This window comes from Myotis yumanensis, unplaced genomic scaffold (genome assembly GCF_028538775.1).
Source record: "Myotis yumanensis isolate MYYU_CA2020_CCGP unplaced genomic scaffold, mMyoYum1.0.hap1 SCAF_6, whole genome shotgun sequence".
Taxonomy (NCBI): domain Eukaryota; kingdom Metazoa; phylum Chordata; class Mammalia; order Chiroptera; family Vespertilionidae; genus Myotis; species Myotis yumanensis.
Window position 1 is genome coordinate 75059275 of NW_027223757.1, and position 17076 is coordinate 75076350.

General features: G+C 37.3%; 1 protein-coding gene across 3 annotated transcripts in view; it reads right to left on the minus strand.

Moving 5' to 3' along the window:
• The window catches only part of TINAG (tubulointerstitial nephritis antigen), a 77648-nt gene extending 64142 nt beyond the window's left edge, over window positions 1-13506 (minus strand). For 2 of the 3 annotated variants that reach the window (XM_070418374.1, XM_070418373.1), the window contains exons 1-3: window positions 13073-13506; window positions 5954-6017; window positions 5156-5245 (exon numbers count right to left, since the gene is read on the minus strand). In XM_070418374.1, the coding sequence (XP_070274475.1) occupies window positions 5156-5245; window positions 5954-6017; window positions 13073-13427 (509 nt within the window). In that variant the 5' untranslated portion in view covers window positions 13428-13506. The remainder of the gene's footprint in view (window positions 1-5155; window positions 5246-5953; window positions 6018-13072) is intronic. The other variant, XM_070418375.1, reaches the window with a different exon arrangement.
• Window positions 13507-17076: the final 3570 nt, after the last annotated feature.

Consider the following 17076-nt stretch of genomic DNA (forward strand, 5'->3'; position numbering starts at 1 on the left):
AATGTGAGCAGCAAACATTTGTTTTAGAAGGATAACCAGGAAAGTATCAGGGATTGGTTGGTGTTTGGTCAGCCTAAAACTAGGGTCATTTCAAACTAGGTTTCATAAACAAATGCACTAGAATATAGCAAAGGAATAGAGAAAATAAATATTAATAGATATGTGGGAATTATAAGAGCCTGGTGACTGAGAGTGAAGAGGAAAGAAGAATCAAACTAACTTCAAATTTTCTGGGTTGGTTTAACAAGGTACAGGAGGATCCCAATAATCGAGGAGAGACCAAAGAGGCTAATCTTTTAAATTTGGGGTAAGCTGGTTTTGAAAAAAAAGGTGAAAAATCAAGGCCAACTTATCCAACAGACTAGACCAGTGATGGCTAACCTTTTGAGCTCGGCGTGTCAGCATTTTGAAAAACCCTAACTTAACTCTGGTGCCATGTCACATATAGAAATTTTTTGATATTTGCAACCATAGTAAAACAAAGACTTATATTTTTTATATTTATTTTATATATTTAAATTCCATTTAACAAATAAAAATCAACCAAAAAAATGAGTTCGCGTGTCACCTCTGACACGTGTGTCATAGGTTCGTCATCACTGGACTAGACTTTGAATTCATAAAAAGATCAAGTTTAGAGACCTGATAAATTTAACATGGCCACAAAGTTTTTGCAGCTCTTTCCATTAAGAGGTGGAGTCTATTCTCCCAACCTTTGAATGTGGGCTGGTTTAGTGCTTGCTTTGTCCACTAGAAAGCAGAATTGATTCTCTTCAAAATTCAAGCTTACGACTCAAAAGAGACCCTTGGCTTCTCCCACTCATGTCTTAGTAGAAGACTGTCATTAAGCAAAAAAGCTAAAGCTACCCGGCTTTAGACATGTGGGTCCGCCACCAACCACTACCCACTCCCAGATGGAGGAGTGAGGCCATCTTAGCCAATTCAGTCTCAGATGAGGCCCCAGATGTCTGTAGATATATGAGTAAACCCAGGAGAGACCAGCAAAGAGCCTCAGCTAAGTCCACCCAAATTGCTGATGTGGACTAATGAAAAGCTTGTGGTTTTCAGCTGCTAAATTCTGGAGGGTTTTTGTTTGTTTGTTTGTTTGTTTGTTTTGTGTGTGTATGCATGTGTGTGTGTGTGTGTGTAGCATCAGGCAACTGGAACAGTTATCAATATCCATTTGTTCCTCTAACATGCTAATTATTACTTGTGCCACTAAACTGGCACTTATATACTGCCCTACCACTAGAAATCCTTCTGCAAAATATGACATGTTGACTCCTCAGCTGGCTTGTAAATTCCTTTAAGACAGAAATTATTTATTTGTATCCTTAGCAGTGCCACAAAAGAAATATATTATGTTAATATTAATTGATTGCATTAAAAACAATACAGGGAATACATAAGCACTGAAGTAGGTTATGTAGAATGAATAAAGACTTGGATCCAATATACTACTATGATGCAAGAAATAAGTATTTTAAGGAAAAGGTTGTGTATATTTGTATGTAAAGCATTTAATAAATTATTAATGACATATAATGTAACTTTCACACTTGAAATAATTTGGACATAAGGAACAGAAAATTAGAACTTTCCTTTAAATTCAGAGACTTCCTTTCCCCCCGCCTCCCAATTCCCCCCAGTAATTAGTTTTACTCCTTTTCTTCATAGCTTGTGTTTTTTAAATTGTTTAAAATATTATATATGTCTCCTTTTCCCCCCAATTGACGCTACCCCCTGCCACTCCTGCCCCCCAGGGCAAGCCCCCACCCCTCCAGTGTCCGTGTCCATTGGATATGCTTATATGCATGCATACAAGTCCTTTGGTTGATCTCTTACCCCCTTCCCCCTCCCCAACCTTCTCTCTGAGGTAGGACGGTCTGTTCAGTGTTACCTTGTCTCTGGATCTATTTTTGTTTATCAGTTTATGTTGTTCATTATCTCCCATTATATGACTGAGCTCATGTGCTATTTATCTTTCTCTGACTGGTTTATTTCACTTAGCATAATGCTCTCCAGGCCCATCCATGCTGTTGCAAATGGTAAAAGTTCCTACTTTTTTTTATTAGCAGCATAGTATTCCATTGTGTAGATGTACCACAGTTTTTTAATCCACTCATCAGCTGATAGGCACTTAGGCTGTTTCCAAATCATAGCTATTATAAATTGTGCTGCTATGAACATAGGGGTGCATATATCCTTTCTGATTTGTGTTTCTGGTTTCTTGGGATATATTCCTAGAAGTGGGATCACTGGGTCAAATGGGAGTTCCATTTTTAATATTTTTGAGGAATCTCCATACTGTTCTCCACAGTGGCTGCACCAGTCTGCATTCCCACCAGCAGTGCACGAGGGTTCCTTTTTCTCCACATCCTCGCCAGCACTTGTTGTTTATTGATTTGTTGATGATAGCCATTCTGACAGGTGTGAGATGGTACCTCATTGTTGTTTTGTTTTGCATCTCTCAGATGATTAGTGATTTTGAGCATGTTTTCGTAAGTCTCTTGGCCTTCTGTATGTCTTCTTTTGAAAAGTGTCTATTTAGGTCCTTTGCCCATTTTTTGATTGGATTGTTTACTTCCTTTTGTTAAGTTGTATGAGTTCCCTGTACATTTTGGAGATTAAACCCTTATCTGAGATAGCATTGGCAAATATGTTCTCCCATGCAGTGGGCTTTCATGCTGTTTTGTTGATGGTTTTTTTTGCTGTGAAGAAGCTTTTTATTTTGATGTAGTCTCATTTGTTTATTTTCTCCTTAGTTTCCATAGCCCTAGGAGCTATATTGGTAAAGATATTGCTATAACAAATGCCTGCTATTTTGGTGCCTATGGAGTCTTCTAAGATTTTTATGGTTTCACATGTTATATTTAAGTCCTTTAACCATTTTTAGTTTATTTTTAAGTATGGTGTAAGTTGGTGATCTAGTTTCATTTTTTTGCATGCATCTGACCAATTTTCCAGCACCATTTATTGAAGAGACTGTCTTGACTCCATTGTATACTTTTGGGTTGATTTCTGGGTTCTGTTCTGTTCCATTGTGAATATGTCTGTTCTTGTGCCAGTACCAGGCAGTTTTGAGGACAGTGGCTTTGTAATATAGCTTGATATCTGGTATTGTGATCCCTCCAACTTTGTTCTTCTTTCTCAGGATTGCTGTGGCTATTCGAGGTCTTTTTTTATATAAGGTAAATTTTTGGAGAGTTTTTTCTAGGTCTGTGAAATATGCCATTGGTATTTTAATGGGGATTGCATTGAATCTACAAATTGCTTTGGGTCCTATGGACATTTTAATGATGTTGAGTCTACCAATCCATGAACACAGTATATTCTTCCATTTGTTTATGTCTTCCTCTATCTCTTTTTTCAATGTCCTGTAGTTTTCTGAGTATTTTGTCTTTTGCTTAATTTCCCTTCCCATCTTTGGTCGGTGTATATTTCCTTTTGCTCTAATCACTTCATTTTTTATTCTTTTAAAGTCATCTATGTTTACTACTAAAAGGCAAAATTCATGTCACTTAAACAGTCCTGGAGTACTCTGTTAATAAACAAATGATGAAAAGAAAATTGTTCCTTCTAAAGAAGGCAGCGTTCCCAACACCATCTGTACTGCTGTGTGTACTTTCTGCAGTGCGTGAGACTGCAGTTTCTCATGGGTCTATTGAAAGATGGGCTGCTAATTATGCTTCTTGGAAGTGTGTGCTTGTAGGCTAAGCATATGAGTCCTTTTAGAAACCCAATTCAGATCATGTTTCATGATGGCAAATACTCTTATGTTCTTTTAATGATTGAATGTAATTCAGCCACAGAAAATTCTGAGTCTTCCCTAGAAATATTTAAAATATATTACCACCAAAAGTATTGATTAAACACAGGCACACACACACATACACAGAGGAACTGAGAATGATTTAAGATTATTAATGTCAACAAATGTGCTTTGTATAGTTCATGTCTTCCAAGAAAATATTTTGGGTACATTGAAACAACATTCCTATTGTGCTGACAAACAAGTCTTGTGCGTGGAAGAAAATGATATTGCTAATTTTAAAAAATACATTTCAGGGTTACTTCACTTTCAAGGTTGCTTGATAATAAATCATCTTATGTGAAATCTTTTCCAAAACATCTAAAACGTTATCAGGGGAATAGAAAGATTTGATCAGTGGCAGTGGAGAAATCCTGAGACAGACACCGACCAGCCTATCCCTCTTCCTTTCAGTTCAGTAGAGAAAGCCGATGTTAGCACCTACTTCTTAATTTCCTCTTTGTAAGTGGAGAAGCCACCTAATTTATTAATCTTTCAAAGAGCATCAGTTATTTCCTATGTTTAAGTGTCAGTCAGCCCTACCTTTCATTTTAGTAAAAAGGCTCAATCTATCTTTTGACTCTACTGTAAGTGAAATAACTAGATATCAGCCATGTCAGTGAAATTGTCTATTTGGATTGATTATTTGGGGATCATCAAGATATAACCCTGGCCTGTGTGGTTTAGTGGAAAAAACCCCCACACAAAGTGTTCTCAGGTTCAATTCCTGGTCAAAGGCATGTACCTGGGTTGCATGTTTGATCCCCAGGCCCGGTTAGGGATCGTGCAGAAGGCAACCAATAGATGTGTCTCTCACACATTGATTTTTTTCTCTCTCCCTTTCCCCCTCTCCTCCTCTCTTCTCCCTCCACTCTCTAAAAGCAATGGGAAAAAAATATATACTCGGGTGAGGATTAAAAACAAAAAAGATATAATGCTGCCTTCATAAGGCTAGACTTCCCAGGAGAGCTGAGCATGTGATAGATGGGACAGGGCAGCAGCCTAGGGAAAGATGATATCATGAATAAATTATGCCTACTTCCTGATTTTGCCTAAATACTTATCCAAACTAAAGCTCTCCCTATACTTCTCGCTCATACCCTGACACTGCTCCTTTCTACACAGTTTAAAACCATGCTCTATACTTCTTTTTTTGTGCATTTTTATTTTTAATTACTTAATATTCACCTCTGTGCATCCCAATTTTACATGCCTTTCTACCTCTCTTCCCATTTCTTTCTCATGAAATGACTATTTTTAGAAGTAAATAATAGGAAATACATTGTCTGCAACCTGAAAGGTAACTGGGAGTGCCAAAAGCCTATAAAGCAAGATTTCACTCACCCATAGTCTCCATGATTGACATGTTCAATTAATTCTGGTTCAATGAGGCATACATGCTGGGAACATTTCCATTGCTGTCCTGAACATGTGCTGCAAAGATATAAAAATTACAAAGGTGGTCTGACCTTAATGGAATCCATTTATAAAATTAGTAAGCAGAGTTGTCCATTCTTATGGCATAAAACATATTTTGATTAGTTAGTCATATGCCTATTTGAATTTTGCAAATATATATATATATATATGTATGTATATGCATATCATATATGTATACATATATATATGTATACATATATCATATGCATTAGCTACCACTCAATATGTTCTCATCTTCTATTCCAAACAACTGGTAAATAAAGTGACCACACAGTCACTGAAGTTTAAAAACACAAATCCAATTAGACAGTAGATTCAATATATTTGTAATTGGAAGCTTTCTACAGGATAATCCTGTCAAGGAAACCTGTTTTTATATACAGTTACTGTGTTCAAAGAAGCACAGTTTATCCATAGTATATAAGAATGTTTATAATTAAGCGGTATATGTAATGCAGGCCTGCTGTATTATGATGGCCCACTGTCATGTACATCAAACTCAAGCAATATAAAATATATTCATGATTAAATTTTTTAACATTCATTAAAATTAAATATGCTTATACAAACTATGGTATATATGTGGTATCTTATTACTTATGATTCTTTTTAGATAGAATGTATGCTTTGTTTCACAGATGTTCCTTTTATTTGAAGAAAATGCACAGTAGAATTCAGTTCAGTGCCACTTAAATCCATTACCAGGAGTTGCAGTTTTCTTTAATTACTGATCCTTCTTCATAATGTTGACCATCTCTGAGGCAACCTGTCAATATAATGTAAACAAATGAAAATTCTAAATTGAGCAATAAGGTGTCTCCACACAACAGGTAATCTACAATTGTGTTTAGTTTTTCAATTATGCAAAAATATGTGGTGCCAACTTGATGGAAATTCACATCTGGTTTGTGTCAAGTTTTTTGTATCAAATTCTTCTGGGCTTACTCTAGGAGCTTTCATCTTTACACAGCCTATTATATTCCAACAGAGGGGATTTGTGAAGCTTGAAAACTAGATTATCAAGGAACTAATCACTAACCACACTAAAAAAAAAAAACAACAAAAAAAAAACTTGTGTCTTAATAGGTAAGCAATAAAAGTGCTTAAATAAACTTATGTCATTTCTTATTTTTAAAGATCTAAGTCTCATTTGAATAGGACTAATTATATGTGACTAGAGTAAGGAGCTCAACGTTTTGGACAAAATGTAAAACTATCTCATTGAATTCACCTGACCAAAAAATTTTTTTCTTTTTCTTTAGGATTTAGATGAGGAGAAAAATTCATGAAACCAATAACAGTGCTACTATTTATGTTTGAAATCCAATTTTTTTCAACTATTCACTAGTTGTTAGCTAGTTTACTAGAATATATAAAATACTCAAAAGAGATCAATGGTGAAATATAATCATATAAAAACCACCAGTAAGATATTACGAAAATAGTACCCTGGTTATATATTAAATCCCTTTTGAGAAAATCCCATATAATAAAAGCCTAATATGCAAATCGACTGAACGGAGGAATGACCAGTGGAACGACTGGTCGCTATGATGTGCACTGACCACCAGGGGCAGACACTTAACACAGGAGCTGCCCCCAGCCCACAGGCCCCAGGCCAACCAAGGCAGGTGCCAGCAGGGGCCCCCCTGTTGCCCCACCAGTCACCCTGCAGAGGGAGGCAACTGGCGGCAGCAAGACGATCAGGGGGCGGGGCCGGCGAGTGGGTGGCACCAGGCTGGCCAAGGCAGGTGCCAGTGGGGGCCCCCCAATAGCCCCACTGGTTGCCCCACAGATCAGCCCTGATCGCTGGCCAGGCCTAGGGACCTTACCTGTGCATGAATTTTGTGCACCGGGCCTCTAGTAATTTATACAAATTTAAAATTCATGCTTTCTTAGCAAAGCAGCAAAATCAACTACTTCGTCACATGAAAACTTTTTTGACAGAAACATGTAATTAATAGATCACATCAATGGCCCCTAATTAAACAAAATAAATTTTAACTTTTTAGTCATTCAACCTTAGGGGAAAATACATGTTTAGAAAACATTTTAAGGTCTGGTGTAACTACCAACCACAATATCACCAAAGCCACTTGTGGAATTAACTATCCCCTAATTTTTTTTCAAAAAATTGTTTTGTAGGAAAAATTATACAACTGCTCCTTGTCAGCATATATTGTGTTTTCACAGCCCAATATTTTGCTTAAGGAATGAATCTAAAATCTCTATGTAAAGACATCTATTCACTTCTTTCCCATGGATTTTTGACATTTCATAATATAGGGAAAGGGGAGGAAATCACTTCTGTCCTGGTTTCTTGATATAGCAAAGAAGAGGAGAAATATTCAAGTTTAAATCAAATTCAAAGTTTTAATTGTTACCCATGATCACACACTTTTAACAAATGAATATACACGATGTTTGTAACTTAAAAGGATCCTAAAACTTTCTATTATCTAGGAGCAACAGAAAATTCATGCAGTGATTCACATTAATTCAAAGCCAAGGGAAGTACTTCTCTGATAAGTTTTATAGGGTTAGAGGGTGGTTAAATTAAAGCTGATTTTTAACCATCCCCCAGGAATCTTGCTTGTCTCTCATACCAGTTACGTAGAAAAAGGGAACAGAACTCATAAAGGTCCTAAGGGGAAAAGACTGCCCCTTCTCTGACCTGTACTCCATCAATTTAGAATAAAGCCACATTTTTACAGTGACTTCTAAGACCCTACCCAAAATGGCTCTGCCCTTGCGCTGGCTGGGGTTGGGTTCCCAGAAATGGAAGGATTGCATGATAGTAGAATGGAGAGAAGTAAAGGGGCATAATTTGGAGGTAAAGCAAATGGGACATGGATTGCGTCTGGGGAATGATGAAAAAGAGGAATCAAGGATATTCCACTAGGATTTTGGCTTTAGCAAGACAGGGACAGTGAAGCTGTTACTGAAGTAAGGAACAGGCTTGTGGCAAGAAATAAGAGTTCTGCTTTGCCGGTTTTATGTTTGAATTAAATCAAAGTTAGACATCCTATTGGAGAATGTTGAGTAGTTCATGAAAATGCAGAGTACAGTCAAGACTGAAGCATGAGATACAACAACATACATATTTTTAAAGCCTTAAGATTAAATAAGAGCCCATTTGAAAGATTGTATATAGGTAAGAGAAAGAGGTCCAGAACCGATTAAACACTCCAGCCAACAAATATTCAGAAAAGGAAACTGGGAAGGAGTGGCCTATGAGGAGGTAGCAAATTCAGGAAGGAGTTGAGACTTGGAAAGCAAGAGAAGGAAGTATTTCATACAAGCCTAAGTGGTCAACTGTGTAGCATAGTGTAAGGAGGTCAAGAAAATGATACTAGACATCTGAATATTGCATTTAGTAATTTGAAAGGGGTCAACAACCTTGCCAAGAGAGATTTAATTGAAGTAGCAGGAAATGAAATCTTGTAGGAAAGGCTTGATAAGAGACTTAGAAGTCAGGAAGCAAAATGTTTTGTTTGTTGTTGTTGTTGTTGTTGCTTTTTATTTATTGTGCCATTAAAGAAAAAAGGAAATGGGAGAGTAGCTGATTAAGGAAATGGAATGAAAGGGTTTTTTGTTTGTTTTTTTACAAAGTTGGGAGATACAAAGACATATTTTTTTAATATATTTTATTGATTTTTTACAGAGAGGAATGGAGAGGGATAGAGAGTTAGAAACATCGATGAGAGAGAAACATTGATCAGCTGCCTCCTGCACACTCCCTATTGGGGATGTGCCTGCAACCAAGGTACATGCCCTTGACCGGAATCGAACCTGGGACCCTTCAGTCTGCAGGCCAACACTCTATCCACTGAGCCATATTTTAGGGCAAGACATATTTTTTAAGTTGATAGTTGATCAGGATGGAAGGGGAAAACAATGCTTTATTAGAGAGAGAGGGACAGAAGGGAGAGATATAGAGAAGGGGGGGAGCAAGGGGGAGAGACAATTGCAAGGGTAAAGATCTTGAAAACACTAGAGTATGGGATTTAGAGGTCAAGAGGAGAAATCAACTCAAGGTGAGCAGTAACCCAGATGGAAGTATGTTGGAAATTATGATGATGGAAAGATAAGACAATGCCTGGTGGCATTATTTTCACAGTGAAATATGTATGAAACACCACATAGTGAGTTAATTGAATTGGTTACACATATAGCAACTTGACACACAAAAAAATAATGACTACTGAAATTAAGGGAGTTTTGCAACTTTAACAGCCACTAATATACAACATTTAGAGAGTGAGACAGTTGGTGTATTAATGTGAGAAAAGATGATAATAAGATGTCTATAATTTATTTTAAAATACTTCATCATAATGTGTTATAATGTCTGCGCAGGTCTAAACTTCACATTAGGGAAGGCAGTTACTGCTCTAATCAGGATTCCACACCCCAGCAGTGGTCATTCTGAAAGCCCGATTCCAGGGCAGCTGCTACAAGTGCCTCCATTAACCATCTTTTGATGAATACTAGAGCGTCAGTATAATGAATGTCAGAAATGGGCTTTCATTGGTAAAACTAGTGGCTCGTTAATCAGCATAATGGATATAAATAATCAGCTCTTACTGGTTAAATTAATAGCATTCAATGTATGCAGATTACATAAAATATATTAAAGTTACATTCTACTCTTATACCGCATAATTTATATGTATCTCATAAGGTCAAAAGCCTGTACTCTTGGACCTGGTTCCCTAGAATTGATCTCTAAAAGGTTGTTTCCAGCTACTGGTAGGAGGATTTCTCATTCCCTGACACCCATTGTAAGGGTAACAGAGTCCTACCTCTGTAATATTATCACATGTCCAGCCAATTTTCACGCAAGGTAGATGTCAGAACATCTTAAAGGACAGCAACTCATGTAGCTTACAGAGGTTGTATCAATTGATTTATGTCTCCTTACCAACATCTATTTCTGTGCCCTAACCAGTTAGTCTCAGTGTTAGAGTGTCATTGGTGGTTGGTCAGGGTGAGTGCAGGAGGCAACCAATCCATATCTCTCACATCAATGTGTGTGTGTGTCTCTCTCACCCTTCCTTCCACTCTCTCTAAAAATCCATGGAGAAAAAATATTCTCCAATGAGCATTAACAACAAAAAAACATATATTTTTGTAAATATCAGTATGATATTTACAGACAGCATTTCATCTGTGACTTTTCTTCATTGTAATGTGGTTAAGGAGGTTGTGAAGGAGTAAATAACCCTCATCCAATTCAAATGTGTCAGTGACTTACACACGTTTTTTTACCAACGTGAACATGAGTTGGGCGTAATCAAATTAGCTTCGGTCTGTTCACAACAGATGGTATACTAGACTCTTTCCTGAAGACCTGCTACACCAAAAGATTCTGTCTGCAAAATCCACTCTGGTTCTATTCCAAACTCTATCACTTCTTTTCTGTAGTTGACATTTGAAATCCTCCAATTACTGGAAGTTACCATCAGAGATGAGGAAAAAAACACATATTTATGGATATGCCCTACTTCCAGTTTATACAAAAGCGATGTGATTTTTTAAAAAAATTCTCAAGACAATGTTCATAGTTTTAAGTCACTGGTTTAAAAAGAGCTCCTGGGATAGATATGGTACAAAGAACTAGACAATGCCATTTTACTAGACAACTGAAAAACAATATTTTATAGATCAGCGAATTAACAGCACATCTCAGAGGGAAGTGACTGTATACATGCAAAATAATATAAATAATGTACCATTGTCTTTTCATTTTAGTTAATTTTGCACATTTTTTTAATATTGTGTAGGAGTATTTTCTTTCAACCAGTTACTTCCATAAGCAAGATAAAACAAAAGAAAAAAATTACCTTCATGAGAGCAATTATAGTCTAATGTGAACTTTTTGCTACTAAATAAAGTGATTAATTGCTTCCCTCCATAATGAATGCAATAAAAACTATACCTACATAAATTCTACCTAAAACATGATCTTAAATTAAAGTCTTAGCAAAATTCTAGCTCTCAAGCAAAAATGAACATCGAAGAAGTTGCAATTACTTTTCTAAAGAGTCTCTATGTCCCAAATAAGAAAAGCTCAAAAGTACTGTAGCAAATATATATAATATTTACGCACAGCCCCCATGAAGCCAACCCTATTCCTACTTAACATCTTTCCCTGAGTTCTCTCAGAACAGAATACATTCTTAAATCCTTAATATGACCTATAAATGCTGTCATAATCTGACCTCAACTCACCTCTCTAACCCCATTTCATGTCACTCTCAACCCTTCAATAATCATTACTTCCCAGAAATTATGGTCTCCTTTCAGTTCCTTAACAAAGCTCTTCAGTCTCAGATCTGAAACAGCCCTCAAATCTTCGGGTCAGATCCCTTCTCCTCACTCCTCGAGTCTCAACTTAAATGTCTTCCTTTGTTGCCCCCTCCCACAGGCTAAATGTACATATAATTTTATATATTATATTCTGATATACTTTCTCACAGCACTCTAAATGTTTCCTTCAGAGACATTATCACCATTTGCAATTGGGCAGTGACTTTGTTAAATAGTTTATACACACACACCCCAACTTGACTGATACTTCAACGAGAATAAGATCTTGCCTTTTTTCTTCCCCATTGTTGCCCCAGAACTAAGCACCATTGCTGGCACAGTGGGGACATTCAATGAATAATTGTTGATGTATAACTAAGTCTTCTATTCCTAGTAGAGTATCTGCCACTTTTTAGGGTTAAATAAATGTTTGCTGAACTGTTTGCTGATAAAGGCAAAGGCTTGGGATAAATGACAATTCTGTGGAAATTTTAACATAATGCAGATGTTTTTAAGGAGTATTTCCTCAATTTTTAGAAACAACATGACATGGAGAGTGAAGCCCACAGCATCTTGATTTTAAAAGATACCAAATTCTAGTTTCTACTACATTTTCTTCTAACTAATTTCTGGCCACCATAACCATTCACAGTAATAGGACAGAACTCTGATTAAACCTGCATTCCTGCTGAGATCTGACAAGATGAGTGACAGAGAAAGAGCACCTAATATATGTCTCACAGTAGAGTATTTTGTGTTTTGTTGCAAACTTTGAATATATTGGTTGTTCAAAATCCATAGGCATTCTCTTATAATTAGACCAATAGAGTAAATACCATCATTCTCATTATGAATTATTTATATCCATTCAATCTTAGACTTTTACAATTACCCTAGATGAAGCCCTCATTTGTTTTTAATAGTTTAAAAGTCACAGATTGACAAAACAAAACAAAAACATACATGAAAAATCTACTTGGTATTAAGCAGGGTGGGTGGCTAACTTTATTTTGCTTTTGTACTGATTTTAATGGCATTGAAATACCACAGATTCTAATGGAAGGAGGTCCATTAATCCCATGAAATAGTAAGTAAAATAGTACATGAATCTGCAGATGATTATGTGACTTTTATGAGATTCTCTAAGAGGTTACCTTCAAGAAATCTTGAGAGTCCTGTTGAAAATACATTTTACAAAGAAAGAAAAAAGAGTTTGCAATAACTCTTATATAAGTTGAATGTGTGTTCAAACAGGATTCAGACCAGCATTCATGACCAGCACACCAGAACTTTCTTGAAGGTGTTAGTATGGTTCATATACCCCACATATAAACCAAAACATTTTAACAATCCAAAGAAATTTATTCTGGTGATCACAATATTTATTTCTATTTTATCTTAAAGAAGGAAAGAAGGGAGGGAAGGAAGGAGGGAGGAGAAGAGAAAGAGACAGTTTGACAGATCTTGTTATGAACTAGTAGAATACTTAAACATATTACCAAAGCCTACCTTCTGGATACCAAGGCTTTGTGTGAGGAGGCCATTCTTTCTCTTCATGGCAAAATGACTTGTAATCAGGACAGCAATCAGAAGTGTCCCTTTCACAGAATTTATCACAGTAACACAGTGCATTCGCCTCATAGAACTGAGTGACACAGTCGTCATCTCTGTCTTCACAACAACCAAAACTTCTACAGTACTGCCCTTTGAAAATGGCTCTTTTGAATCGAGTACCTTCCAAAACGGTGTGATTCCTTGTGAAATCTGCTCCTGGGTCCACTTGTCTTTGAGATACGTACTGTTTCTCCATCCAAATTTCTGTAAGAAGAGAAGAGAAGATTAAGATCCTATACCCGGTCCACATTCTCCACAGGTCAGGTATGGCTCCCACTTTCTGTTATATCCAGTATATAACTTCGTGGGGTTTCTCCTTGGAGCCTGAATTCTAATAAAGACAACTCAGCCTGAATCCTGATACTGATCCTTCACTTGAACTGAGTATACTTCTTGTAGTTAAACATTAATCAAGAATTTAAATGTTTACCCAAGATAATGTGTTAGAAACAGACCATTGTAATTCCTCTAAAGTTAAAAATTTATATTTCATATCATGTAAAAAATGTTCATCACCAAAAAAAATAAATACATAGATGAAATATTGACTATTGCTTGTTTTCCAAAAAAGCTAAATTCCTAAATTAAAGACCTCTCTAGAATATGCATGGCCCAAATTATGGCTGCAATAACAACTGTCAAGATGTAGAGAATTTCAAAAGTCAAAAACACAATTATTCATTTTACCTACTTACATTGCAATGAAAATTCAGGCTCTCATGAGGTTTCCCGCTAGGATCCGTCATATCAATAATAGTTGCTCTAAATCATGCCCAGTCACACACTGGTTTGATTTCCCATCTGTGCTCCATTTACCTACCAGAAACATTTTGATTTCAAGGCTTAGTGGAGCCTAATTCAGCTAGAAATTCCCTGAGGGTGACAGTTCTCTCCACCGGAGTCCCTACTTGGCATCAATATGGGAACCTGCAGTATCTGGAAGGCAGTTATAGTTACGGAAAGTCAGTACTCTGTGCTAAGGAGCTGCAGGGGGAGGGAATTGTGAAGAAAACTCAAAGGTCAAGATGTCCTTAGTGCTTCTGTAGAGCTGCACATGTACAGTGGGTTTTGCTACTCTGAATTTATTCATTAACTACAATAACTCCCTTTGGATTGGGGATAAGTAACCAGCAGACGATGATTCAGCAAGAGTGGTTGGATGGTCTAGTGGAAAGGGCTTGTCTTGACAATCAGAAAACTTGGACTCTGGTCCCCGAGCCACTGTTTAATTGGCTTTATGACTTGGGATTCACAATTTGCTTCCCTGTCCTCAGTTATTTTCCTATAAAACCAGGGTTTTCCCCTTCAAGGCTAATTCATAATTCCAACCCTTCAAACTTGTTCCCTGACTTTGTTTCATAAATTATTGGACTCACACTTTTATCTTAATTGCTGTACTTTCTTCTGGCACTTTCCTTTTTTATCTTTTTTTGTTTTAATTTTACATCATCTTGGTGTCGCTTTCCATAGTCACCCTGTCTCTCCAAAAGCTGTTGCCTCCACTTCCTTGTCATGCACTGGGAATCACTAAACTACAACAAAGTGCTGTTTACATTCCCACCTACATTTGCCAATGACCTCACAACACCCAGTTCCCATGAGCATGTGTCCATCTTTATCACACATGGATCTTGTGCAGCACTTAGTCTGCATAACAACTGGTTAAGAACAGGAGCCTAAATTAGACTAATGGAGTTCAAATCCTCATTTTACCACTGGAAAGTGGCTCAGTCACTCTAGGCCTCAATTTTCTCATTTATAAAATTTGGAGAATAACATTTATTACCACATCAGGTGAATGAAGTTAAAATGAAATAATTTACACAGCACTTACAGCATATCCCGCATACTAGATAACTGTTAGTTATCATTAGTAAGTACATTTTCCACCTAGAAACGTTTTCCTCCTTTGCCTTCTATGCTTTCATTCATTCCTGATTCTCTTCCCTTTCTTGATAAGGCTCCCAAATATCTGTTTATTCTTGGAGCCTTTTTCTTCCCATCTCAATGGTCATTTAAAATATGTTTTCACCAACATTCTCAGTTCGTTCCCTCCCTACTACTCACACCTCATCTTCCCTCAAATTTACCTAGCACTGAATCAACCTAAAAGCTATGGGCCACAAGACCTTATACAAAGTGGACCTCCAACTTTGTTATCTCCCTGACCTTAATTTAAACCACTTTAGCCCTTACCCATATTGCCACTAGTCTTCTTTCCATTCCTCAACACGTCAGGCACACGCCTGTCTTAAGACCTTTGTGCTTGCTGTGCCCTATGCCTGGAACATGCATCCCAGATATCCACATGGTTCAATATCTCACTTTTTCAAGTGTTATTTTAAACTACACCTTTTCAGAGAGGTCGTGCCTATATTCCCTATCTACAATGACACCCCTCTCCAGCTCCAGCACTCCCTATTCCCATTCTCTGTGCTTATGACTAATATACTATAACTAGAGGCTCAATGCATGAAATTCATGCAAGGGCCCTGGCCCCGACCCCCACCCAGCACCACTGAGGCCAAGAGCCTCTGCTGCCTCTGCTGTGGCCCCTGCCTGCTGAGGCTTTGTCCGGAAGGAAGGATGTCTGGTCTAATTAGCATATCACCCTTTTATTATTATAGATTTTATTCATTGATCTTATTTATATTTTTCCTCCAGAATGTAAGATCTACAAATCATAGAATTATGTCTATTTAAAGTTTGTCTCTTTTGTTTCTGCAGCACGCAGAGCCTGAGGCATATTTGTCATTCAGTACACATTAATCCAATCAATGGATGAATTTGCAGTTTTCACTTCCTGCCCCGGTATTACATCTACTGAGTACTGTTGATGACCCACCAGCCCACAGCATTGGTGCCACCACACATTTTTGGATTTTTATCTCAGTTAAGCTCTTAAATGCTACTTGTCTCCCATTTTCCTTATGACTGTTACAGACTTTGCTTTCCTAACTAACTAGAGATCATCACTTTCTAGGGATGACCTTCTCTCAGAGGTTTCCAAGAAAACAAAGAAGCCATAAACCTATCTATATTTGCAGCCATCCTTCTAGGCTCAGAAGATGAGGTGTCATCCTGCTTTTAAGCAATTCTTCCACTTAGGATTTTTAGTCTGTGACCATTTATGCTATTCTTTTGCTTGTCTCTTGGTTCTTATTCATCTTCAAACTCTCTCATGCAAGTCCTTTAGTCTGATAGTAGGATGATAGCAGACACCATTGTCACCCTGCCCATATTCCCACCATCCTTACTATTTTAGAACAAAGCTAGCTAAAATTCCAACTTTATGAGTGATTGAGCAGAGCCCAGTTCTCGCCCCACCCCACTACATAACAAACCGGAAGTGCTAAAGCATTAACACCCTCCCTGTAGGCCAGAAGCAGCCTTTATAAGATGCCTGGAGGAAGAGGTGTATAAGTACCCCCACTCTTCAGACCCTGAGATGAGTTATCTCTGATATCCTCACATAGGTAGCCCTCATTCTGAGGTAAGAGTAGGAGTTCCATAGGCAGAGGAATTGCTAGTGGTGCCCTAATTTATTTGTTTACAGCCCACAGTTAAATACTGCAATTTATCATTGTCTGCTAAGTGTTATCTACTGATTATAATATCCCACTTTAACTAATATCTCTTCTCTAAATTGACAAAAGCTTTAAAATACTCCTGCAAAGGAACTTCACATTGAAAGTGACATATTGACACAAGTATTTCTACTAACGTATTCCTTTAGACCAGTGCTTTTCAACAGCAGAGATTTTTGCATCCCAGGAGAAGTTTAGCAATGTCTGGAGATAGTTTTTACTGTGCTAACTACAGAGGTTCCATGAGCTTCTGGTACATAGAGGCTAGGGATGCTGTTAAACATCTCAGTATGTGCAACTCATAACCCACAA